This window comes from Larus michahellis, chromosome 9 (assembly GCF_964199755.1).
Source record: "Larus michahellis chromosome 9, bLarMic1.1, whole genome shotgun sequence".
Classification (NCBI taxonomy): domain Eukaryota; kingdom Metazoa; phylum Chordata; class Aves; order Charadriiformes; family Laridae; genus Larus; species Larus michahellis.
This window is the reverse complement of record NC_133904.1, coordinates 20,853,108-20,879,839: the sequence shown is the minus strand read 5'-3', so window position 1 is coordinate 20,879,839 and position 26,732 is coordinate 20,853,108. Positions and strand designations below refer to the sequence as shown.

The 26,732-nt window shown below is 38.2% G+C and overlaps 1 protein-coding gene across 1 annotated transcript; it reads left to right on the top strand.

Moving 5' to 3' along the window:
• Window positions 1-1,216: 1,216 nt before the first annotated feature.
• Window positions 1,217-25,020, top strand: TSPAN3 (tetraspanin 3). Its single transcript, XM_074599863.1, has 7 exons — window positions 1,217-1,374; window positions 13,285-13,476; window positions 14,608-14,682; window positions 18,424-18,525; window positions 18,880-19,032; window positions 19,337-19,420; window positions 24,067-25,020. Exons 1-7 carry the CDS (start codon window positions 1,312-1,314, stop codon window positions 24,157-24,159), a joined length of 762 nt encoding a protein of 253 aa, XP_074455964.1. The 5' UTR covers window positions 1,217-1,311; the 3' UTR covers window positions 24,160-25,020.
• Window positions 25,021-26,732: the final 1,712 nt, after the last annotated feature.

The window sequence follows — 26,732 nt, the reverse complement described above, 5'->3', positions numbered from 1 at the left end:
ATTAAGGCCCTCAATAAAATGTGTAGTTTCGTTTCCACCCAAGAAGTAAATCAGCTAGAAAAGGAGCGAGGAGAGCAAGCTCACCAAGCAGGGAGAGCAGCTCAGGAAGGACAGGTACCTCTATGAAAAGTGGAGGATTAGAGAGGAGAAACAGAACAAAAGAAAGATCAAGAAGATACCACAATGGCAGAAGAAACAGGGGAGGAGGGGTTTGGTTTGACTAGTGAGATTAGCCAACAAGGCCCCCACAGTGAAGGGCTGGATCCTGGCCACACTGAGAAGAACCTTATGAATAAAAAGGGCAGCAAATCCTGGATGGGTGTTACCTTGCCCTCACTCCCAGAGCCCACGTGCAGTCTTAACAAAAGCGCAGCTTGCATAAACCATGCACGTCTTCTCGTAATTTCTTAAGTTACTTTTCCTTTGTTCTTCCCTGGCGAATCCCACCTTCTCTGGATGCGTCCACCAATTATCAATGGTTACACTTTCCTCACTGTTGGGTTGTGGAACAACAGCCATGCTCTTTTGCTTCTTTGGAAGCATTCCTGTTCCTGCTAGACAAACGTCCTGATTGAAAATGCATGGTGTTCACTATTAAATATTTCCTCTCCCTGCCTGCCATGCCTGGTACACAGGTCATGTAGTCACTGGGAGCCAGGTTCAGTCTCTCCTTTAAAATCCATCAGTGCACCCAGAGATCTCACAGTCCAACTCCGTGCACCTTTATACCCTCAGCCGGCAGCAGGCTATCAAGGCAGCCCTGCCAGCGAGGTTCTCGTTGCTGTCATTTTGAAAAAGGGGGCTCTTTCATGGACTTGGCTCAGCTCTTGCCCCCAGCACTCCTGACCGGCACCACCCTTCAGCATCCTGGAGGCACAGACCCCTGCCGTCAGCTGGAAACTGAGCCGGGTCTCTTTTTCCCTCACCATCTAAAGGCCTACCGAAAGGTGTCATTAGCTGTGGTACAGGGGACCTCTGAGGACAGGAGGACTGCTGACCACTCCGGACTAAGCTGCCATAGCGGCTGAGACACCACCTCCTCCTCCTGAGGGAGAGAAAGTCCTCCATTCCGCACACATGCCTTCCCAACCGCCCCTCAGTGCCGCGCGGCGGCTCCTTTAAGGGGGAGCGGTTCGCCATCTTAGGTTCCTCCGCCCCCTCCCGCCACGTGACGCCAAGGGCCGCCATCTTAGGCTCCCCGCGCCGCCGCCTCAGCTCGTTTGGGTCACGTGGGGAGGGGCCGGCGGCGGAGCGGAGCGGCGCTGAGGGGAGCAGAGCGGCGGGGCCGGCGGCTGAGGGGCGGCGGGCGCCATGGGGCAGTGCGGCATCATCTCCTCCAAAACCGTCCTGGTCTTCCTTAACCTTATCTTCTGGGTGAGCCCGGGGGCGGGCTGGGGCGGGTCAGGGTCTCCGGGCGCGGGGCTGCCTCTCCCTCAGCCTTGCGGTGAGGGCAGGGCCCGGCCCTGAGGGTGCTGCGGGCCCGGGCCGCGCCGCCTCGCCGCTCTCCGGTCCTCGCTCACGTACGGCAGGAGGTGGGAGCGCTCCCCTTCCCCACCCCGCGCTGGTTCAGTTTGTATTTAAAGGCTCTCTGTTTATCAGGCGTCCTGTGCGCCTTCGCGGGGGACCCGTGTTTTAGCAGTGGGAGCAGTCCCTTTCCTCCCAGTCCAGCCCGCCCCCCCCCCCCCCCCCCGGCTCAGAGTTAGGAGGTGGATGAAGCTGAAGCTGTTGCCTCAGTAGCCTGGCAGTAAAGATTTAACGAGCATTAGAGATCTTGAGGTAGAGACGCTTGTGTAATTGAATACAGCTTGAGTTGCCTTATTGAGGTTTTCAGGTCTCTGCCAATTTAATTTCTGCAGATATGCTATGGCCATCTAGTTTTTGGCCTTCAACTTTAAGGATGTCTGTCCCAAATACTTAGTATGGAGCACTGTTTTCTTCCTCGTATTTTTAACACAAAATTAGGAGATATATATATAAAAAACTTTATAGTCCAAAAGCAAGTCTTACATTTCACTTCTTCCAGTAACCACAGTTGCATTGTAGTATTTATGCATCACTTAAACCTGCCACAACTACAGTTGTGCTGACAGTAAGATAAAAGCTTACCCGGTTGGTGGGACAGTAGGTTGCTGTAAGTGACCTTTCTGAGGATGGACATACAGGCTGTAGCTTGGCATTATATTCACTTTAATAATTGGCCTGTCAGAACATCACAGCTTTAAATAAATTAAATCAAATTAAAGACTGTTCTGTAGACTTTAAGAATTCCATTTCTTTTTTTAGCTGATGCATTTCTCATCCTCTAATCCCAGCTCCACGAACAGAAGATCTGTTGTCGCAGCTGTTCAAAGGTTTCAGCTTTGAAAAAGTAATAGTGGGTAACAAGATATTAGAACATAAAAATGTAGTTATGTATAGCTACATCATTTAATATTGAATGTTATATGAAGTCTAACATGTTAGAGGATAAATGTTCTTGTATAAATTTTTACAAAGGTATGCCTGTCATGGATGCCTAAAAATGAATCATGGTCAGGGAAAATGCGTATCTGTGCAGTCTCACCTGCATTTGTGTATACAGCTGTTCAGATAGATGAGCAGTAAATATGAGGCATATTTGATTTTAAGTGATGTATATTCGGAGTCTGTAATTTTGACTGATGTGCACAGGCTTTGTTCTTTATCTTTGAAGTATGAGATAATTACACCAATCATTTACTTCGGCCGTTCGTTTGGAATTGACTTCTTTTGGGTGTGGCTTTTTGTTACATGCACAGTTGCAAATAGCATTAAAAAAGCTATATGATAGCTGCTACGTCATATGTAAAGTTTTTGGCTGGACATGTAGTTGTGAGTTGTGTTCTTGATGGCATCATGAAGTAGAGTTTTCTTTAGTTGCTGATATGAATTAGGCTCTGTTTTGAATTAGGCTCTGAATTTTGAATAAATGAAAACAAATTCTGTAAGAACTTTCTCCCCCACCCCAAAATCTTAGTGATAGTTTTCATATTTTATATATTTGAAAGGTATTGTTTATTTGCTGCATTTAGTAATTTAATCGTATGTTGAAATTTGCAATTATTCAGCTTAAACAGTCCATGGGTACAAAGTTATTTTGTGTGATACTGAATCTATTTTTAATGACTCTTTTTGAGACAACCTTGACTTAGTTTAAAATGAACAGATTGTATTTAGGTAGGATGTACTTAATGTCAAATTAAATTTTCACCAATCTTGTATTCTGTAAACCATTTCCAGCCTTAGAAGTCAGCTTGTGTTGATAGCTCTTTGGCGGATAGGTAACTGGGTTCCTTGTGCTGGAACAACCTTAGCACTCGTCAGCTGCATGTAGAATGAGGCAGGCTTTCTAAAAGTGAGAATTACAAAAATAAATGTTTTTCCTTTATTTCTGCAAGCTATAGCCTAAGAATAGGAAATCTACATACTTTCATCAGAAGTAGTACATCTACATTTTTAAATGGCAAAAGAGAAAGAATTCCAACTCTTGATCTAGTATGTTTCATTTGTTGACTGAGCTGACTGTGTGCGTTAACATTTGGTGCCCATCTAGTTGACAATGTAATTGCTTCTGTGCTGTTACAGAAATCTCTTGCTTGTCATTCATATGTAGTTCCAATTTTGATAATTAGATCATTCAGATTTCCACTGAGACTTGACAATAGATAACTGCCTGGTCAAGTAGCTATGAAACCTCCTTTAATTGCTTTTATAAATTTAATGGGTCTCTATAGGGTATCATATATAGATCTTATGTATTACCATCATCATCATCTTCTTGGTCATCTGTAGTAACAGCAAGTTGCTTCTGCATAGTTTGCTGTTAAAGTTTTGCAAGAGTAGCCGATCAAAGTGAATTATAACTTCTTGACACTCTGCCCCCCTGACCATGGGTCTCATTGGTGGGAGGATGTAAATGTTCAGAGTGCTTTGAGCTGTCTTATGAATGCAGGATGTTCAGAATCAAATCACTTCTGCTGCTGAAGAAAAAGCAGAGATGTTTTTGTTGAACTCTGTAGTCTAGGATGTAACTTTTTTTTTTTAAAAAAATTTCTTTCAAGCCTTCTGAAAAAGGGAGATCAGGCTTGCTGACAGGTCATAGCCATACCTACTCATTCATCAACTATGACTGCTGACTTTAATGACCCAAACTCTACTCAATTTGCCAGTAATTCTACCAATTGATCTCCTTTTGGAAAGTCTTATGCTACTTATTAATTTTCTAGTTGACACTATAAAAAAATCATCTTATTTCTGTATAGTCTTGTGAAAGCTTTTTTCACATCCTGTTAAATTCTTATATTTTTTTTAAGAAAATAGGCTTTAGAAATGATCTTCCTCTTGCCACAGGACAGGTGCTAGTTTGTCATATAGAAAAGACGATGGGCTTTACGCACCTTTCCAAGTTTTTAGTGCGGCACCTGAACAGTTTAGCCAAGTTGTATTGGCAAGGGTGTCAAGCATCAAGTACATTTACTGTAGACCTACCTGTTACCTTAAAAACAAAGTACTGCAGGAAAACATGATCATCATGAGTAGTAGTCATCCAGAGTAGCACGATGTTGATCTTGCATGAAATACCTATTTGACTTTTGTATAGTTTGTCAAGGACTGCTTAAGCTCAAAGGTACTTTACAAAGAAATGCATTGATGAGAAGGATCAGTTAAAACTTGCCATTCTTAGAAAGATCAGAGGAGTACAGATCAGATTAATGTGTTTCTTAGTGTTTTGTTGTTATGAATTAGTTTTGGAGTAGATATGGTAAATGGCAAAGGAAGAGCAGTCCTTCATTTGATCTTTATCTCATCTTAAGTTTGCATAAGATCTGTTTTGGTCAACTAGTGACTTCTTTGTTGTTTAGATAGTGCTGAGTCCTTTTCTTTGAAGAAGGGTATTGTATAGGAAGTGGTTGTGATTTGAAAGACAATACATCTTAGAAATAAAAAAAGGAAAATTCTAGTACATCTATTCTCAGAAATATTTTTGGTAGAGTGGAAACCCCAACATCGATTGACCTGTCTGAGGATTTAGGGCATGATGTGATGTTTGTTTTCAGTGTGGAAAGATTAGGATGACTGGTATGACAGACAGACATTAAACTCTAATCTTAAAAAAAAAAAAAAGTTTAAATAGCAGTTGCTAATCAGACATATTTTTTGATATCTTGATGATGAAACATCGAATCTGACCAATTACAAATAAAAGATGATTATAAAGTATTTGAGAATAGCATGGTTTTTTAAAAAAAACCCCTTTGTTAAAGTGAAAGTTTGCTTTCATTTGAAAGAGGAAGAAATAAGTTTACCTGGAACAAATATCTAAAGATCACTATCAAATGTGTTTATTTTGAGAACTCTTAAATTAAGGATTCATTGGGTGACTTGCATAATTCAGTCAAAAGCATTTTGAAGAAATGAGATGAAGACAAGAATGCTAGGGAAGTATTTTCAGGCTTATGTTTAGGATACAGGATAGATGGGTAAAATATTCAGAGATGCTTGTAGTCTTGCTTCAGAAGAGGGAGTCTGTCTATTTTATATTCCCAAAGAATATATGTACTTTGACAGCCTGCTCTGCTAAAACGGTCCCTGATACCCTATGCTTACCTTGAGACTCTTTTTCTTCATGTCTGTGTCCTGCTCCTTGCAAAAAGGAATGAACTCTGCTTCTGTGGTACGTTCAACTCGGTAGTTGAGAACTAACTTTTTAAGTTGCTCTTGCAATTATTTAACTGACTTGTAATCATTACTTTTACAGTTCATTTGACTAAGCTATTATAAAACATTCTTTGGTATGATTATTTAGAGAAATCTCAAGGCTTCAGTTCTGTACAGCAAGAATGCTTTCTGCAGTTCTATGCTCACTTTCCTACTTGGGTATGCACACAGTACAGTAACCATAGTATTAGAAATTATTTAGTATTATCGTAGAGGAACTATCTATGCTATCCTTAAAAGGAGCTGCAGCTATCAATGTGTATGTAGTGTGGTTTGGGTTTCTGGTAGAAAAGAAGAAAGAAAATGCAGCAATGGGAGAACTCATTGAAATGTATCGGTATAAGGACAAAGTAGAAAAGTAGAGCTCAATTCCTCTTACATGTAGGAATAAGCCAAGTAATTTTTCTTTTTCACTGGGAGCTTGAGAATTGTTTCTGATCTGCACTTTTAAAGCTGGGGTAATGAAGAAACTTCTTGAGAGGTTTTTGGTGACAGATGATCTCCAAGGCTACCGATCAGGGATTACTTGACTGAACCTTTTTTTTTGTCTTGAAGTGACTTCTGGATGTGAAATGTTTTGTGTTTCTGCTGCTATGGTAGTAAAGTGAGTGTATTTGGAGGACTGTAACAGTTTGGAGTCCCGTACATTAAAGAAATTAGCTTTTTATCAAAAATTAGGATTTAAAACTCTGGAAGTGTCATGCCCTTTCTGAGTTTTTTTTAACAATATTTGGACACAAATATTCAGGTAGTAAACATGGGCCAGGCCCCGATTTTTGGCAAGGCTTTGATTTGCTTTTAAGTAACATGGTAGTTATCATTTATGTTTCTTTACAGGATGAGTTTCAAGTCTTTGTCTGAGATTTTTCAGGATTTTTTGTGTCTGGTCTTGTGCTTAAGAGTAGAGCTACTACCAAACAGATGCAAAAGCAACTTGCAAAGCTAAATGCAGTATCTTTGAGTCATGCATGGAATTTGAAATATCGTTTTACCTGGAGAAACTCCATGGCATGGAGTAATCATCATTGTTCTTGTGCAGGGCAAGGAATCTGGAAACAGTGGAGCACCAGGCCGAGTTACAAATGTGATGACTAAATAGGTGTAAAAGAATGGCTATATTGTTAACATCTGTTTTAGTTTAAAAAAAAAAAATAAAATTCCTCAGTCTGGTGTTGCACTGCCTCTTGCAATTAGTGATACTTAAAACATGTAATGCCAAATGCAGAAGCAGCCTAGTTCAGCCTTTTGCTTTAGCTGCAAAAGCATTTGAATTTGAAATTTTTATGCATAGCGTTACAGAATTGAATTTGGCTAGTACAGACAAAGCAGTCTGGCTTACTTGACTCTTACAGGGCTTTGTTTTAAAAGCCTTTAAAATACTTCTAACTATCTTACTAAGTTGAATGGAATTGCTAGTTTTCTTCTCCCAAAGGGTAAGTCAGCTATAACTCAGTGTTCCACTTAAATTATTATTGATGAGAATAAAGTCAAGGGTGTCAGGAAACCATTGGGTTCTAAGGTGGATGGGCACCAAGGTAAGCAAGTAGAGAAAGTAATGTCAAGTATGGGTGTGTATTTGTTTCAGAGCAGAGTGGAGAGGGAGATATGGAGTAGCTAATGGTGAAAAGAATGTAAGAGAAATAAACAGCAGAGATACCCTATAGGGCTTTTGAAGTTAGAACTGAAGAACTAGATTTTGGAGCTCAGAAAGCTAAAAGGAAACCTTAAAGCAGCAGATTGGGGAAACTTTCTCTGACAGTAATGGGGCTATCAGTACTCTAGTGTTGGAGAGAACTGAAAATGTTAGAGAAATGGAGTAGTGAGGAAAAAAATGCTTTTCAAGATACTGTTCTAAGAAGTCCAAAAACTGGGTGGCAAACCATGACACCAGTGTCCCTACTTATGGGTAGGAAACGTTCAGGCATTGGTATGCATGGAGATATGTAACTCTTAGAAAGAATGGAACTGATGGAACGGTAGACCCTCAAAAATCTCTCCTGGAGTGTATGTTTCTTTGGGATTGTTTGTCTTGTTTTTTTAAAAAGCATGTTTTTATCAGGTTAGAAAGGCAGTGAGAACAAAGATACACTGAAGTGTAACATAAGGCAATACACAAGTTGGGAACATGGTCCTAGGGCAGGATCCAGGCAGAAGAAGTGAGGGACTGTTACTGTGGAAGTGTTTTTCTTACCTTTTTTTTGGTTCTTTTTATCAAAGACGATGCAGATGGTCCATTTGAGTATACCATAGGTGTATTTTACAATCCCAGTCTTAAAAGATGTTTTAGTAGTGGAGTGACCAATAACTGGCTTTAGAATGGTATCTGCATTACTACCAAAATTCAACAATGGTAAAATTGGCAGTAGTAGAAACTTATAAGTAGGTGTCCTTACCAAAAAGGTGAAATATTCCTTTTACCTAATTGGACATCAGGTGTAAGTGTTTTCTCATAGCATGTAATTCTTTGCTGCTACCTTCATTTTCTTGTTCAGAGAGTATGTGTTTTTCTTAAAACAGTGAATAAAATGCAGATTCTAAAGGGTAAAACTATTCTTTGGACTAGTTAATTGAAAAAGTAAAAAAATAAAATAATTCAACTCTTTTTTGTGGGTTTTATTGTGGTCCCAAAGTGAAGAAAATTCAATAGCAAGGTAAGCAGCAAAAGTAACAGGAATCACAATGCTTTGTAAAAAAAAAAAATCTTTGGACAAGTTTTCATCAGGTCTGTTTGGGAGCAACATTAGTAGGATAGTATAAGGAAGCATTAGTTTGTAAATGGAGCTGCAGTGCCCATGGTCGATAAATAAATGATCAACAGAACAAGTAATTTAAATATCTTTTTACCAGTCATCATCTTAGCTAGCCAAAATTTTAGCTTGCAAACTGCTGCAGTGTGTGAGCATTACTGAAAACATGAAACCAGTTCTTTGTGTGTGTTTGCAGCTTTCTGTGAAACAAACAAACCAATCAAATAAAAAAAAAATCCCACCCACAACAACAAAAAACCCAAACCTGAAACTGTTTCAAGGTGCAGCTAGACAGTGAGTAGCCTTGTGCATGTGAAAGCTGACTGTGAAACAGATGTGGGGCAGCCCAAAGAGGGGGTGAAAGCTTACTCTAAGAACCCCAAATTTTAAATATGCTTTCCTGTAATATTCTGAGTGATGTTTATCATTGTGTCAGTAGATCATCCAACTTTCCCTCCAGTTCTTTGCATATTTGTACAGCTTTTAATAACTTCTTAGAGGCCCATGCCAAAGCAATAATATCAAGGTTTTTCTGAACTGTAGGAGGCCCATGTATTTTTAAATTTTTTCTCCGATGAAAAGGATGTCTAATTGTTCAAGCCTTTTGCAACAGTCTTCATTGACTGTGTTTGTCTTGTCAGTCTTTTTAAAGGTTAATTCATCCTAAAATAAAGAGTATGCCACTTCAGGTTCAGTACTACAAGTTAGATGCAAACAACTCTAAAAGGATGTGGAAATGCTGAATAACCAGTTATCTCCCTAGAGCACACATGTGACCTGGCAGAAATTCAGGAGCTGCTGACATCTCTATTCAGAGCCTTGAGCAGATTAAGTTTGAGAATTCTTCCTTCAAGCCCTGTTTATAAAAGACTTATTTGAACTGTGCACAGTTCATATATTTGGCTTCCATTTAGTGACAGGAGATGCATGATTGTAAATGTGTTAGCTTTTTATTCAAATATCTTCGACTTGAGCGAGTTTGGACTTCTACAGATTTCCTGTTTACTCTGCAGGATAATAAGCATTGAGATTTGGATTATTTTTTTTATTATCCTTGTGTCTTTACTTGCAATACAGATTTCAGTTTCTCTAGGTGATTCCCTTTTTGAGATGCAAGTGATTTATGCACATGGTACTGTTTTGGGGAGTTGTTTTTGTTTTCTTTTAAAAAGCACGCGTTCAACTTTATTCTTGGGTTGTAACAGGTAACAAGTGTTCATCTAACTGGTGCAGCAATGATCAGTGTAGATTGTATACTTTGTACAGGTAAAACTAGCTCTTTATCTGTAGTCACAGTGTTTATGCTTTCTTTACATTAACGTAACATGGTGCTGTGGATGTGGAACAAAACCAAATTGTGCTCAGGACTGGATGTTGAAACTACTGAATTGTGGGAAGGGAGGAAGGACCTCAGGCTAGTCTGGTCCCAATGACTGAACACCTATTTGCAGTTATCTTTGGTTTAGTTTCATCCAAAGCGAGTCCTGTTTTACATTCCTAACATGATTTCAGTGATGCAAACCAGAAGGTAGTAAGTGAAAATCAAAAGGATTGCTTCAAAAGCACTTTCCTAATCCCAGCTAAAATGCTGATGTAGAGACCTCCCCCCTCCCCAGTTTAGAGCAGGCTGAAGAAAGCACCAAGCATCCCGTGGCTGTGGTGTGAAAGGAAAAGAGAAGGCATTTGAAACTTGTTGTTCTGTAGATGAACTGGATAGTGTTGCTGTTTTCACTGTTCTGTGATAGACTAGGTATTGTATCTGTTCAAAGATAATGTTTAACTGTGACACACAGGAAAGGACTTTTAATCTTCATAGCTTTTAAAATTTATGAAAGCTCCAGCAGGCACCTTAGCTTTCAGGACTTGCTGAAGTGATTCTGAGGAAGGGTTAGCAGTAATTTTTAAGGGTTTGGTTGCTTCATGTCTTTATCTTCAGCTTCCTCATTATTCTAGTGCAAGGTTTATAGACATATGAATGCACACTGCTGTTCCCAAAATTTTGCAGCTTCTTCCACAGAAACACCAGTTCCACAACATTCTTTAGAAGCAAAACCTAAGGCCAAATGCTGTCATGGCTGATTAGTCATTGTAGTACCATGTGGGGAAAGGATTTAGTGAAGTCTTCAGACCAGGCTGCTTTAATCTGAGAAGTCTAAAGAAAAATCTGCATTTCTGATAGTCATTATAAAATATTAATTTTGATAAAAAGCACAGAGTGTGGCCTTGGTTTCTGAGACAATATTTAATCTCTGTATTTGTCAGACTCATCTTATCTGGCATAATACTGGAAGAGCAAAGTTTCTTAAAAGGTATATACTTCTTGAAGTAGGGAAGCAAATCTAACACCTGTAGACAGGTTTTTTTTTTTAAAAGTTAATCTTTAAAAAGGTTATAGGGGGACCTATATATCTATATGCAGTTTATGAAGCAAATTTTTCTTAGGAATGAAGGAAGCCACTTAAATGTCACACAACAGAGAAGGACAAAGGGGTATACAAATGGTTCTGATTTCAGTTTTATGGTATGTTTTCTGTGCCTGATGCTAGCCACAGCTGTGCGTTTTCATCTGCCACCTTGCAATATACTGTATTTTTAACAAGCATTTTAGTTCTTAGAAATGGGAGATTACATCACTGTCCTGTCATTCACATGCTTCATTGCTAGGCAACAGTTAATGTAATTCCATTGTTCAGTGACACTACTTTGAATCTTTGCTTTGTGTACAGAGATTGTATGTCTGCATTTTGCTATGTTGTACCTAACATGCCAGGATTTGTATAGTTGGATTAGCATTTCAGCATCTTTTGTGCAAAGGGGCGATTTTTGTAATAGCTTGTTCACTTCAGACTTTCTTTTCTGGAGAAGATGTCTTGCTGTTGGTCTCTGGCTGTTAATGAATTTTCAGTTTCAGTACCGTTGTATCTACATAGCACCTTGTATTGTATGAACGTGAGCCTCCTGGATGCTTTTAAGATTCCTGCGGAGTACACGCTTACCTTCACTGCAGAAAGGGAAGCAGAGAGTTGAAATATATTGCTCAAATCCATGCAGAACTGATGATACTTTTGAGCTGGCTCTTAGTACCTTTTTCTTTGACATAGTGTTTCTGTAACACGCAGCAGGGGATGTTCCATACGTAAAGTATTATTCTAGTAGTGTTTATGGAGTATTGTTTTATAGGAAGTAGTTGCAGTAATATTGCAGTACATCTAGTACATAGTAGCAAACAGTGATGAAATACTAGGTACCAGTCGTCTTATGTCTTGTCTTGTTCTGTGCCACACTGAACAGGTTGCCCAGGGAGCCTGTGGAATCTCCAGCCTTAAATTTCAAGACTTCGGACAAAGCCTTGAGCAGCCTAGTCTGAATTCATTGTTGACCCTGCTTTGAGCAGGAAATCAGACTAAATGATCTTCTGACGTCCCTCCTGGCCTGAATTATTAATTGACTCTTTGATTCTACAATAGCATGACCCAGTCCTGTAGTATTATAGTTACTGGAATTAGCTATGTGTGTGTCTATCTGCCCTCCTCTTGTCAGTGCGGGGATAGGGTTAGTTACAAGGCCACTGAGTGGGAAAGGAGGGCTGGAGGCAGCCTGCAGTGTTCTTCAGGTGAGAGCTGAAGTGTGTAATATTGCAGTTGAGTGAACTCTTGTGTCTAGGATTGTATTGTAATGGTGACACTACCCTTTACAGCAGAATGAAATTCCCCGGATCACATCTTAGTCATTGCATCTTCTGAGTGGATTGTTTTAGCTTAGCCTTGTATTGGGACACCAGAAAAGTGTGTACGATGTTCAAGTTATGTTGTCTGTCAAGCAAATAGTGATAAGGACCTTTTATTTTGAAATAATTGTATGTTAGCTGGCTCCTCAAGTAACAGCTGTCTGTCCTTCACTAGGTCTGCTCAGCTTAAAGTTAATGAAGGTATTGATGTGTTGGTTATTGATGTGTGTGTAACTATAAGGGAGGTAAGGTCATATCAGATTGATATAAGTGCTTTGGCTTAGTGTTTTAAATCTATATAGTGGTAGATCCATCCTGCAGTTCTTATTTGCAGTAACTTTAAGTGATTTTTTTTTTCTTTGTAATGAAGACTATTTTCTGCAATGATCCTTCTGAGAATATCTCTTAAAAGTTTTGTGGCATGTGTCTCTAGGTATTTGGTTCTTTCTAAATAATTAGTGTTTTAAATTTGTTCCTACCTGCTTTGTTGGTTAGAATCAGATTTTGTAGTGCTGTGAATGCTTCAGAAAGGCTGTTGTTTCTAGCAGTTCATCTTTCCCTAGCAGAGGTTAGAGTTCGTAATGTGTGTATCTATTTGTTCTAACATTAAATCATAGGTAGTAATCAGCAAAATGGAAGTAGTAGGTAAATAATGGCAGATAAGAGCTGCATACCTGTTGTGAAAAGCTGTTGAATAGCAAATAACTTGCTGTTTGGATGGGCTGGAATCCATGGGAGGGAAGTATTTGAGAACAGGGAGCAAGATTTTGGTTTTCATAGCATGGTTACCCTCCTTTCTTGACTACATGCATCAGAATACTTCCAGAGTGTAGTCAAAACTAAATCTGCCTAGATTAAATGTAGCTTGAAAACTACCGGCTAGCCTGCATTTGAGATGTTCCAAATAAACATATGCTATAACCTATCAAAGATGTCTAAATTTAAAAAAAAAGAATCTATTTTCTGAGGAAGACCACTTTATGGTGTTTGAGAAAATAAATGTTGCAAAATAGCCTTTCTGAAAGGAGAGTTTGGTGTTCAAAGAAACTTGTCATGTTATTGTGTTTATTGTAGGCAGCAGCAGGCATACTGTGCTACGTGGGAGCCTATGTGTTCATCACATATGATGACTATGATCACTTCTTTGAAGATGTCTACACACTAATTCCAGCAGTTATTATCATAGCTGTGGGAACACTTCTTTTTATTATTGGACTCATTGGGTGCTGTGCCACAATTCGTGAAAGTCGCTGTGGACTTGCTACGGTAAGTTACAAAGTTTTTATATGGTGGTGTTTGCCTGTTTTATATTTGGCTGCCTTCTCTTTTAATAGACTTCTAAAATATTTTAAGTTTGTTCTAATCTTACTTTATGGCCTTAAGTGTTTTCCCCTTATGTTTTGTTAAGAACATCTTATTTCAGTTTTCTGTTCTGAATAATGATGTTAAATTAGCTGGTTCTGGCAGCAGAAGGCTCCTCAGTTTTACCTTTTTTAGAACTGTGGTTATCTCATTAAAAAAAAACTTGAAACCATATCATTAAGTCGTAAGAGTTTTAAAATCTCACCTTTATCTGTTCTGGTTGAAAAGCTGAAATTGGACAGAGAATGGTGAGCCAGGAGCCTTCTTGATTTAAGTATCTTGCATCAAGTTTAACTGAGAGTTGTTATGATCATAGAATGGTTTGGATTGGAAGGGACCTTAAAGATCATCTAGTTCCAACCCCCCCTGCCCTGGGCAGGGACACTTGCCATTAGACCTGGTGATGCCTAAATATTTTTCTGTATGGCTTAGTTTGGACACTTGGTCTGCAGTATTTTATGTCATGTGTTTCCAAGCATTTTAACTGTAATTTTGTCTTGAGAATTAGGTAGAAGAGAGGCCAGTATTTAAACTGTCCCCATGGGGGCAGCGGGGTGTCAGAGTGTTTTTGATACTGTGTAGACTTCTTTAACAGTTTTCTTTTAAAGTGCTCCTAAATTTACCAAGACAAATGCATATCTTGCTGTCCCTGTCAGTTCTTACAGGGCTTAATCTGAAGAAATGTTCCCTTAGTCCATCTACCGCTCTTAGTAACAGACTGGGTAGCTTCTTTGATGTGACATTCCTATTTATCTGATAGAAAAAAGATTGAAAGAAGCACTTGATTAAAGCACTCCAGTGCGGTGTTTTCAGTCCTAATGATCAGCACTTGCCTGGCTGGGTAGCTTCTTAATACTTGGTGAAGCCATGACACTAGTTTATTGAATGAAGTTAATTCTGAACTCATTTAGTCAGCTGCCTGCTTTACTGTTAAATCAAAACCTTACCTGAAAAATTACTTTAAATAGCAAAATCTACATGGAAAGCAAATAGGTATAAACTATTTGCACAGCCACACTTGATTATATTTTACAGTTTGTGATCATCCTGCTCTTGGTTTTTGTCACTGAAGTTGTGGTGGTGGTTCTTGGATACATCTACAGAGCAAAGGTAATAACTTCTCAATTTCAGTAAATGTTTTGTTGTGAACTGTGACCAAAATACAGAGATATAGTCTTTACTGTATTTGATTCTGTAGAATTGTTAATGGGTATTTAAGGGAATAAAACTAAACCTCTAAGTGGGCTAATTTGAAATATCAGTATCTTAAAATTTAAAACATAAATATTCTTCAAAGCAAAAAGTTTTCTCAGAGGCAAAAGAAATACCTATACAGTTGAACGATACTAATCACTAACAGTTAAACAGTAGAGGGGAATTCTGGTAATTGGTACCTTTCCATTTTCCAGATGGTCTTCTAATTTATTTATGCTTTGACTTTATGAATTATTTAGATTACGCAATATTTGAACATAGGGTGTATTGTTTTGATACGCAATAACTTAAATGTCTTATGTTTTGGTGTACAAACTAACACTGCATAATAATAAAATCAAATAGATTGAATGTGTTAATGTATACTGTCTAGCTTTATACATGTTGTTGACAAGGGTTACGGCTAAACAAATTATGACTTCTCCCACTGTTTGCTGGAAGTTAAGGACCAGGGAAATAAAATTGTGTTTCTACCAGCATAATACGTGGCAGAAATATACCACGTGGTATTAGAGATACCACAATGTAGCTTGAAGAAAAGAAACTTCTAGCTAGCACAGTTTCACTGGCTTCTGTTATGTCTACAACTAAATTTTGCCAAAATATTAGTAGAAAAGGCATTTTTAGCTGTGATGTGTAGTATGATCACATCATAGGAGATTCCAGTGATATCTTAAGAGCAAGCTGAACTATAACACCAATTGCCTTTTTTTTGGCCTTCTAAACATCCCAGGTCTTAATAGTTCAGTATTCTCTCCTGCTTGCTTTCTCCTGCTATCCTGGAAGAATCAGTGAGACAACCATTACGTAAAAATCTAGAGTTTTTGCTCGGTTTACAAAGGAGGGCTGCCTTGAATAAACAGCTAACAAGAGGACCTTGAACTACGCATTATAAATCTGATTTGTTAAGTTAGAATAGGTTGCCTCAACAGAAATGCTCTATCGGTGGTGCTTAAATTCAGGTTATGTTTTTCTCATGGTCTGTACTTGATTTCTGGTGTCTTGGCAGTGCACTGAGAAGATCATTTGGGACTGAGACTTGTAGTGGAAGGAAGTACAACTGAGAATGGGGAAACATGTTGAATTCTTACATGTTAACTTGAATGGTTGCCTTCTGCTCCAATACTTGCAGAGACATAGTGTATTACAGTGTAGTTATTCAGGAATTACTGTGGATCTGATCTGTACTAAACTGTGGTCATCTTCCTCTCTTCTGCATTCCAGTCTTAAAGTGTCTCACTCTTTTCCAGTTAACAGCATTCAGAGCAGATAAAATCAGATGCATAGATCTTTCTTCCCTAGCCCATCTGAAATTACACACTTGAAACACTTAAGTGTTTGGATTGGTCCCAGCTGCATGTTCGTTCCTCTTGCCTCTCATTTTTGTCTTGCTATCATAGTTTCACAGCTGTAAGTAATACAGGGTCAGAGCTTAGGGGAAGAGGGAAGGGTAGTTTCTTCTTGGTGATGGCATGGTCTTATGTTAAGCCATTTCTGGGAGTCAGTATTTGAAAACTAAATCTTAAATCTTTTGAAAGGACAGACAGGTGTTTTTAGTAAAGATGGCAGTTTTCTACTACCCTGCAGTACTTAGCATCTTAAACTATTGTTTTCAAGTGCAGCAGGAATGTCAGAAATAACTCAGATTATAATAAATAACTAACCAGTGAACTGGAAGGTGAAATCTGTTTAGATTTCTCATTATTTTTGCCAGGATAAATAATGCAGCTCTGTGCTTTCCTAATTTTGTTCTGTTGTTTCTGACATGGCATGTATAGATCTGTGGGGTTTTTGGTTGTTGGTAGTTGGTTGTTTGTTGGTTTTTGTTTGTGGTTTTCTTTTTTTTTTTTTAAAAAGGCACCCAGATCATCTTAGAATTACTTTAGTGTTGACTGCACAAACTTCCAAACAAAAGGAAAAATTGAAGTCATGGCAGTTGTTCATCAAAACCGTTGGTACCAATAGACTGAGTATAGTGCCTCAAAGTGGCATTGTGCCCTTGTAAGTTAAGATACAATGACTGATCTAAAATCGCTTAATTTTCCAACATGCCTCTTGCATGTGTGGACCCAATTGAGACTCTACTCCTTCAGAACAACATGAACAACATGAAGCATGCCTAGGTCATATTGTGATAGACTGACTTGCTGCAGAATCTGCTAGCAATGGACCTTACCAGTAAAAGTAAGGCTTTCAGTAACTGGCAGTAGGGATTAAACAGGCTGTCAGCAGTTTGAGGGATTACTGGCTTTTTTTCCCCTGGGTAGAGTAGTTCACTCTCTCCATTTTTCCTTAAAACCTGCCAGTTAGCTAGAGCTAGTGACTTGTGTTTGGATTGTATATAATTTGCATGACTTTCAGGCATAATGTTGCCCTAATTGAACCATAAGCCAAATGATATACAAGCAAACACTGAAATAAATGATTTAAAAACCTATGTGACAAATTGAACAGCTGTTTTGTTATATGAATCAAAGGTGTTAAATCATCAAACAATTGATTTTAAGCTAGTCTGAAACGAGTTGCCTGTGCAGGCTACAATGACTTTCAAATCATACCTGTCTTGATACAGTGTTACTTGTAAAGAGAACCAGCACTCTTGGGGGAGGGTGGGGGATGAAGCTTGTGCTATTGCTGCAGAAATTTCTTCCCTTAAAGCATTGAAGGGAATGATGTGTTCGCAAGACCTTCCTACTGTAACTTGCAAATTTAAACAGTATGCATGCTTAGTTAATGCTCAGCCCTAAGATGACATTCCTTGTACATAATTCTGGTTGAATGTGATAGAAAAAAAAAAAAACAAATTGGAGCTAATCTTCCTATTGTATGAATGTTTAGCTACACCAAACTTTCTGTGCATTTAAGTTACAGTTTACAGTGAAACATATTACTTAAAAGGTTCGAGTAAGATATTCTCCAAAATGGGCATTATAAGATGCCTTTTTGGGTGATAAGTGGTGATTCTTGTGTAGCATCCATTTCCAACATGTGTACTTGACAGCATCTTTAGCAGCTTGACTCATCTGCAGTAGCTTTAGGAGCTATTCCAGTAGCTGTTGCTATGTACAACGTACTGCCATCAGCATTTCTCAGGAGGTGTGGGGGGACTGGGACTGAACAGAGAGCCCAAAGACCTCATCTTTGAGAATTTACCTGTGCTTCAATCAGAATGGGGAGAGCAGGTGTTATGACTTAGTTATATTCTTGTGGTCCCAAAGGGAACGAGTTAGTCCAGATGGTTATACTGGTTTTGGTTTGGAACTTTGAAGGAGAAGGAGGAAGTGGAAAGGTGAATGCATGCTCTTAAGGAGAGCCCTTAACTTCATGGAATGTCTGCCACAGTGTCATAATAAAAGCGATTTCCTTTCTGAGATACACTGCAAAGCTACTTTGTCTAAAATCTTACAGAAGATGGCTGCTTTGTTTTTTCTCATCCATTAGCTGCAAGCTAGCAGCATCTTTGCAAAAGTCAAGTTAGAATTTTAAGAAGCAGTACTACCAAAGTCTGCTGACTTCAGGTGATAGGGAATTACCTTGGTTTCCTGAGTTGCTATAATTAGAAGTAAGATTATTTTACCTAGCCCTGTACTACTTGCGTTGGTGCGCTAATGCAGATGCTGTCCTAATACTTCACAGGTGGAGGATGAAGTTGATCACAGCATTCGGAAAGTATACAATGGGTACAATGGGACAAACCCTGATGCAGCCAGTCGTGCTATTGACTATGTACAGAGACAGGTGAGACTGCAAGACACATGGGAACTTTTCAGTCAGATGCTGTGTTGCTCTGCTGCTTGTGTAGCACATCATCCTCCATTCTGACAGATCTAGGAAACAGCTGATTAGTCAATAAATAGCTTAACTCAGTTAAAATTAGTAGAATTATGACATTGTTGATGGGGAGATGCATTTTGTGTAACTGGCTATCTATGAATCAGTGTTTGGATTCAAACTTTTAGTACTTATGTATTTTTCTGCAATGGAACAGAATCTTAATGTGCTTGTGTTCTTAGTAATGCAATTAGAATTGCTGTCTCATCCCACTTCTTGACTGATAAACTGATAAGGCTCTTTACCTATATGATTTTTCAGTTGCGCTGCTGTGGGATCCATAACTATTCAGATTGGGAGAATACTGTCTGGTTCAAACAAACTAAAAATAACAGTGTGCCGCTTAGCTGTTGCAAAGCAACCCTCAGCAATTGTACTGGCAGTTTGACCCGCCCCATGGACCTTTATTCTGAGGTAAGACAGCCAAAGTATGAACTTACGTAGCCACATGCTTTTGCTGACAATAATTTAATTTTATTTTTAGTGGGAGCATGAAGTTTTGGGTGTATTTACTTTTATCAGGAAATAAATGTGGTTTCTAGATGGGGGGGAGGGTGTGTGGAACCCTCCTTTTTTCATCTGCGATATATGAAGTAATGACTTCTTTAGTGTTTGGATTCTCTTTCTGCCCTGTTTGATGCTTTTGGGGGTGTTTTTTGGGGTGTGTGTGTGTCTAAACGTGGTTGACAGGTGGATATAAGAAGTCTGCTTGTTTCAGGGGTGTGAGGCTCTGGTTGTGAAGAAGCTTCAAGAGATCATGATGTATGTCATCTGGGCAGCACTAGCATTTGCTGCTATTCAGGTAAGAGAACATTCTTTAGCTGTAAACTTTTTCTCACATGAAATTCTAAACTACTCTCCAGGTTATTGCAAGTGTGCACAGAATGATGACAGCCTTAGTCCCTCCTTGGTTTGGGGGATAAATGAGCATCAGTCAAAAGGCTCTAAACACTTCAACATAGAATTTCTCAACCATGCATGGTCTAAAAACCTTTGTGGATATATATTCTGTTAGATTTGAAGATAGCTGAACAGTCAGTGTTACATGTAGTAATCTACTAGAATGTAAATAGTAAAATATTTCTTGAAAACTGATTATCTAAGTGTTATGACTCTGCTCTGAGGGCATTTCACACTTTTTCATAATATTTCATTTCCAACTTTAAAACAGATAGCTCATACTTCATGCCATTTTAGAGGTACATCATCTTAACTGTGCTTCATGACATACAAATAATGTCGAGACCACCCAGGAGATACACCAGGGTTTTTGACAGCATGTTGTGCTCTTGTTCAACTGAGCTTTGCATTGTGTAGACCCTGCCTACTTAAAATTGAGCACAGGCTGTCTCCCATATAACTTTAGCTGTTACAATTACCCTGGCCATAAAAAAGTAACTGAGGAAATAGACTAATGTGTATCTCAGTATTTATTTGGATTTTTTTAAAAAGACTAGGACTGTCTTCTAAACTTATCTGTAAAATTGGAATTTTGAATGCTTATCAATTTGACCGGCTTAGTACATTAATCACAATATTTTCAGACTGTGCCAATGTTACGGCTTCTGAGAAATGTAGTACATATGCTGAATCCCAAGAGACTTGAAAATTAATTTCAAAGTTAGTTTTGTGCTCTTAATAGCATTTAAATTCAGAAAACACTTTTCCTCATGAGTTAGGCAGTTTAGACACTTTTGTTTTCTAAAGCAGCTTTTGAGCTGGATTGTGTGTTTGAAGGTAAATAATCATTTGTAAGCAATCTTGTGGAAATATGATTGATTTTCTATTTCAGTGCTACAAGGATATACTCATAGGTAACACTGTGTACAGTAATATTGTTGAATTGTCCAGAACCAGATTACTTCAGCTATGGAACTTTAAATTTGGTGATATCTGTAATTAGTCTTCTGAACGAAGGTATTTTTTTTTAATTGCCATTGTTAAAACTTTAACTGTTGAAGCAGTATTTAGTCTGCTTGAATGCTGAAATATGTTTGTATAATGTAAATGAATGTATTTTCCACAGCCATGGCTACTGTGGCAGACTTTCTGTGTAGGAGAACAATGTATGTTATGAGGCTGGGTGAGCTAAATCCCAAGAGGAGGCATTATTCCTACTTTTGCAGTTTGCAGGTTAATGGGTCTGCCCCAAAATGTGGCACAGTTATAATCCTCTCTGGGATTGGGCCAGAATTTCTGACACATGCTTGCAATGAAAATGTGGCTGCTTGCATCCTTCTGTTATTCCTGGCTCATCAATTCTAGGCAAGCTTGTGTTGTATCCCCTCTGCAGTGGGTGCTCTTTGATGCGTCTCTGTCAGTAATCAAGCTATTGGCAGAAACTACGTATTGTATAAACAGTTTGTCAAGAAAATAAGATTAATCAGAGAAATTTCTTTGCTAGTGCTGCAGTATAGCATTTTGAAATTTTCTTGCTTAAAATAAGCTACATGATACCTGTTTAGAAAATGAATAGAATGAAGTTAAATATAGAATACAGGGTGTTGGGAATACCTTTGAAATTTCTTTCTAGTAATATTCATTGAGTGGTAATCACATTTAAGTCTATCAGAGTTTATATTCTTCTATCTTTGCTTACAGTTCAAATGGTTGTAAATTCACATGTTCTAAAAAGACACTAGTTTCAGTCAAGCTGATACTGAACAGTATTCAGACATTCTATTATTTATTTCCTGAAACTTCAAGACATACATTTTGACATCCTCTTACTTGTAATAAAGAATTTAAGTATGTACTTAGCCTGTTTCTCAGCAAAATAGTCTGTGGAATAATTGAAATGGATATAAGAGCATCAACTTCAGCAAATGACCTGTTACCTCGGTCATGTCCTGTGAACTTAGAGGAGTAATTATGTTTTTCTTACATTTTGGTGAATTTTACTACCTCTTCCTATACTCACTGCATAGAGTCCACTCTGAACTGATTGTTATTTCATATGTTACGCAATAAGGTTGTCCGAAGTTCATTACCTCTTACATTCAACAAATTTAGCCTTCAGTACTTTCTTTAAAATGAAAAGGCTGAGGAGAATTTTTGCAAGGCTTGGCATTTGTGGAAAACTTAAGTCTTTTCTGCATAGAAGTAACTTTTGGTATGTTCATGTTTCAGTTACCATGGGGATCTTCGCATGTGCAATAGTTCCCTGGTCTCGACTACAGTGACAGCACAGAACTAATAATAAATAGGAGGCAAACTGAAGGGAGCAAAGACTTTGCAGTGCAATAGAAGTGCTGCTTAATTAGCTGCAAATTTCATTCTTAAAGATAGCTTTTGTAGTTAGTGATCATTTACAAGATACTGAGGTTGACATATGTACGTACAGCCAGTGAGCCTTTTTGTATGAAAAAAGCAAATTGGTTTGAAAGATTGGATATAGTTATTGCTAACTGGCAAATTTAAAAAATAGATAAAAGCAACTAAACAAACCTTCTGACTGTGGGATATTTTTAAACTTTTCAGAGGATTGAAGAGGAGGATGCATGGATCCTTCCTCAATACAGACTTCTAAAATATTTTTCTTCACAATATTAAGTAGCAACTGAAAAGAAACAGAATCAAATGCCTTAGAAAAGGTTGCAGAGGTGCTGACATTTTTTAAGATTATATAATAAATCATTTCTGTAGAGAAAGTTCAAATATGGGAGTTATTTCTGTATTTAAAGTGAATTCTAGGAATATACTCAGTGGCCTCCTGAAGGATATAAATGTTTTAAATAGTAACTCAAAACCTTGATTACAGGAGGTTTTATTATAGTACCTGATTGTTTCAGATTTTACACAAGACTGTATAAATTGAATGTCGTTGAGTCATTGAGCAGGATTATCTTTGTGTGAATAACTGCAAATGTGATGGAACTACTTTTATTTGACATACATGACTAGAATGAATTATAGCAAAAGACTAAAGGAAGTGTTTCTATGCAGTGTACTTCATATAATCCTTGTTTTGAACAGAGAGAAAGATGAAGTTCTTGTACTTGCAGGCTTCAAGCCTTCTTCAGAGTTCTGTAGCTGCTGGCAGCTACAATAAACCCTCCATCTCACAAGTCTAACTTAAGGTGTTTTTTTTAATTGTGGATGTTACCTCTTCATTTAGAAGTGCTGTGCCCATGAAGAGGCATTCTCTCATGTAACTCTGTTTTTTCTCTTACGGATATACCAATATGAGCAACCTTATCTAGTTGAAGATGTCCCTGCTCATTGCAGGGGGGTTGCACTATAGATGGCCTTTAAAGGTCCCTTCCATCCCAAACTCTTCTATGATAAGATCTATTTGGAGTCAGCCTGAACTGGAACCACCCAAGTACTGATGAAAAGTGAAAAAGGTGCTGTATTTACCAACAGGCTGAAGTGCTATACTCTAGGTTACTCTGCATGTGCTTTTTTTGAACCTGAGATGGTTTCTGCTATAGATCCAAAGCAGATAATGCACTCCAGACAAAGAGTATTATTAATCTTTACAGCTTGTTCCTTTCCAGGAAATTAAAAGCTTACACTAGAATTTCATCATGCCTCTTTGTAATAACTGCTATTTAGAGTTAGGAGTTTTAAAACATTCTCTATTCAGTCTTTCAGCAGGCTTGAGTACTATTTTGCATGTACCATCATTTAGTTTTAAAACTTGTTACACATGTGATGTTTGCATCAAACTTTTATTTGTCCCAGTACTGGTATATTCACTGGGTTTTTGCTGTATCAGTTACTGCAGATTATAGAACACAACACTATACCTGATTTTTTTTTTTTAGTAGGTACAATCTTATTCTACCTTCAGTAAACGTGCAGCTTCTGCAAAATGTCATGTCCTACATCCCTGATTACATCCATCTGATTTAAAGCTTGTAAATGTATACTTGGTGATCATAGCCTAAATTCCTGGCAAATTTGCCAGCACAGTCCTAGTACTGTGAATTTTAACATCAGCAAGATGTCTAAAAGTGAATAATTCACATTGGACGTAAGCTTTCTAATATGTTGTGTTAACAGAGATTGAGCACTTGAAAGAGGCTTCAGCAGTGAAGTAGATTCATAAAGTTTTCCTCTTTCTCATTATAGCAATTAGAGGCTAATGCATTTGAATTTCACTTTGATTCTTCATGCTAGATATGGTATCTAAAAATTGGTACCTTTCATGAAAAAAAAAACATTAACTTCTTCCATCTGAATTGTTGAGGCAGAATACAAGTGATTGACCCAAAAAACTTTTGTTAAGGATGTCCAAGACAATCTTGCAAGAAAATAAGGCTGGAGTTTGTGGCGCTTGCTTTTTTGCATCAGGAAAAGAAGCTTTTTCAAGAGCAATGCATTTGTTGCCATTTTCCTTAGGGAGAATTACAGTCTTTCAGAGCATGCTGACACCTTCTGTGCTGAGGTTAAATCTCTTGAAGTATGTTGTACTCAGCTTGTTCCCTTTTTTTCTCTCCATAGCTTCTGGGCATGTTGTGTGCCTGTATAGTACTATGTAGGAGGAGTCGGGATCCTGCCTACGAACTTCTCATCACTGGTGGAACCTATGCCTAGAAGAGAAGGCGAACACACAGTTCGATCGTATCTCACTTATGTGGAAGGTGAATGGGCTGGGTCTCCTGCGATAGCTTTCTTGCCCTCAGCTTAGTCAAAGCACACCTTTCACAGATGAGGACAGCCGTACTGTACACTGGTGATGGGCAAAACAACTCAGCTTTACACACACCCATATAATTACCTGTGACTTCCACTGTTCTAGCCAGCTATTCATGTATCTAAATGTTTTAGTATAATAGTAAAACTTTCTAATTTCAGAACCATTTGCAAGTTGAGTGTAATTTGGTTGATAGGAAAGTTAAAGGATGTGTGTCTACTTTGGTAGATTACCTCTAAGCATTAACTGGCTGAATCTTGCATATAGAGAGAGGATTTTTTTAAGCCTTCGCTACATGGAACTTTCTTGGCCAAAGTTGTACAAAGGAAGCCAGCTGTATTTAATTTGAGAAAAAAACATTTTAATCTTGCCCCTCACCAGTGTCACTTTTAAAAAACACTTAAGTCCAGTACACTTTATATATATATAAAAAAAAGTACAAAAAAAAAAAAGACTAACCAAAATTTTAGGATTGTGTGACTGCAGTTTTGACCTTTTGAGATCAAATCTTTCAGACATTAGTGGTTTAAAATACAAGCTGGCTTTTCAGGAGTATAATGTATGCACTACTGTTCTATAATGAAATATTTCATTTTTCTATGAAGAGCGGTTTTATGTGTTGAGTGAACTGTTAGACTGTAGATCTTAAATTGGTTTGGAAACAATGTAGCTGTGTAGAGTAGCAAAGTAGTATGTGAAAGTGATCTCAACTGTAAATAGTAAACCTGATTAAATAAATCTCTGTATATGCTCCCTACAAACATGTCTTGTTTTCTGTTTATGATTCTAGTGTATTTGTTCAAATGGAGTCCCAGTGTGCTAGAAGCATAAGCTCTAGCACGAAAGCACTAGTTTTAAGTGGCTTCACTTAAATAGATCTGTATTTAAGGCTTGGTGGAAGCTTGATTGTATCATATGTGTTCTTTTTATTTGAAACAATACTAGAGAAACACAACTTGGTTGAACTTGGTGGAAAGTTAGCATCATGTGAATACAATTAAGGAAGAATCTGTCACCTCCCAACAGCAGTGGGGAATAGCAGTACTATAACTGCTGTATGTTAATTATGCATTAATGTGTCTGTGTTATTCAGATGCTTAGTCACTGCTTTGCTTTCTGTGGCTTCAGTTGAATCATTCTTTGCAGCAACCAGGAATGTTCAGAATTTCTACTAGTTGCTTATGTGCTTTGTCAAAGTAGACTTGGTCAGCCAAAGTGACATCAGCATACCCAAAGAAACATCACTCAGGAAAAGATAATTCTAATACGCGTGGTCTGTTCTTAAGGCCAATGTATCTTGTGGGGCATTTAAGTTTATCAGAGTCGTTACACTGCTATAGAAGTATACTTCTGGAATTCTATATTAATTTCTAAAGGTGGGTTTCAGATGATGGTGCCCTTGGGGCTTAGATTTTCATTCTTAGTGTGGTATGTGGCTTAATAACCTGAAGGGCCCCCTGGAACTCTGGTGTTAAATTTCCTGGAAGTGGTAGCAAGCCTATTAACAGAATCGGCTATCAGAAGCGTTCATGAATTTAAGGATTATCTGAATCTGTTGTATTGCGTATTTTAGAGATACTTGGTGAGATCTAATAAGTGCTAATAAGATTGAGACCACCCTGGCTTGTAAGAATCAGACATGGGGAGGTTTTAAAACAGGCTTCTGTATTGCACAAAACAAAGCTAAGGATGCTTCAAAAAGTAGTCAGCTCTTACTAGCTACAGGGCAGAAAAGCTCCACAGTCAAGAGCCTGAAGATACCTCTTTGAAGTGAGGATAGTTATGGAGAGATTACAGTCCATGTATTTGTTAATCTTGCTGAAAGACATGGGTTTGTAGAAGAGATGATTTGACGGTGTAGCACCAAGTACTTGCTTGTAGATCACCAAACCCCCAAACTTGCAAGGGTATAATACATTGCATTTTGTATGTATGAAGTTGGGAACAAGTGGTAGGTATGTCCTTAGTAGTCATACTACAGCTGTATTCATGTCTGAGCTGACTGGTTTTACTTTGTAGAGTCTTTGAATATCCTGTATTGTACATGTGCTTGGGTTGCTGTGTGCTAATTAGTGCAAACAGTGGGATTTGTACTCAAATAAGGAGGCATACGCAAGTTTTTATGTAGGGATTGAAATATAATGCTTGTTTCTGACACCATACCTTCTGTCATCACTTCCAGTTACGTAGACTTCCTGAATTCTGAAGGTGATCAGAAGCCAGACAGCTTAAATACTTGTTACTGGTTCAGTATAGTTTAGTTTGGTTAATGTTGACTGTTAACCATAGTAACTACAAGACTTGGATTGGCTATAAGTCTGTTCTGCTTAGAATTCCAGAACTGCAAACTGATCTGGCAGGCTTCTGAAATTCAGTCTTCAGTCCCAGTATAACTTTGGAGAATTTCTTAATCTTGACTCCTGTAGAAAAGGAGACAGTTTGATATTAAAGGCAGATGACAAATGTGAGGCTT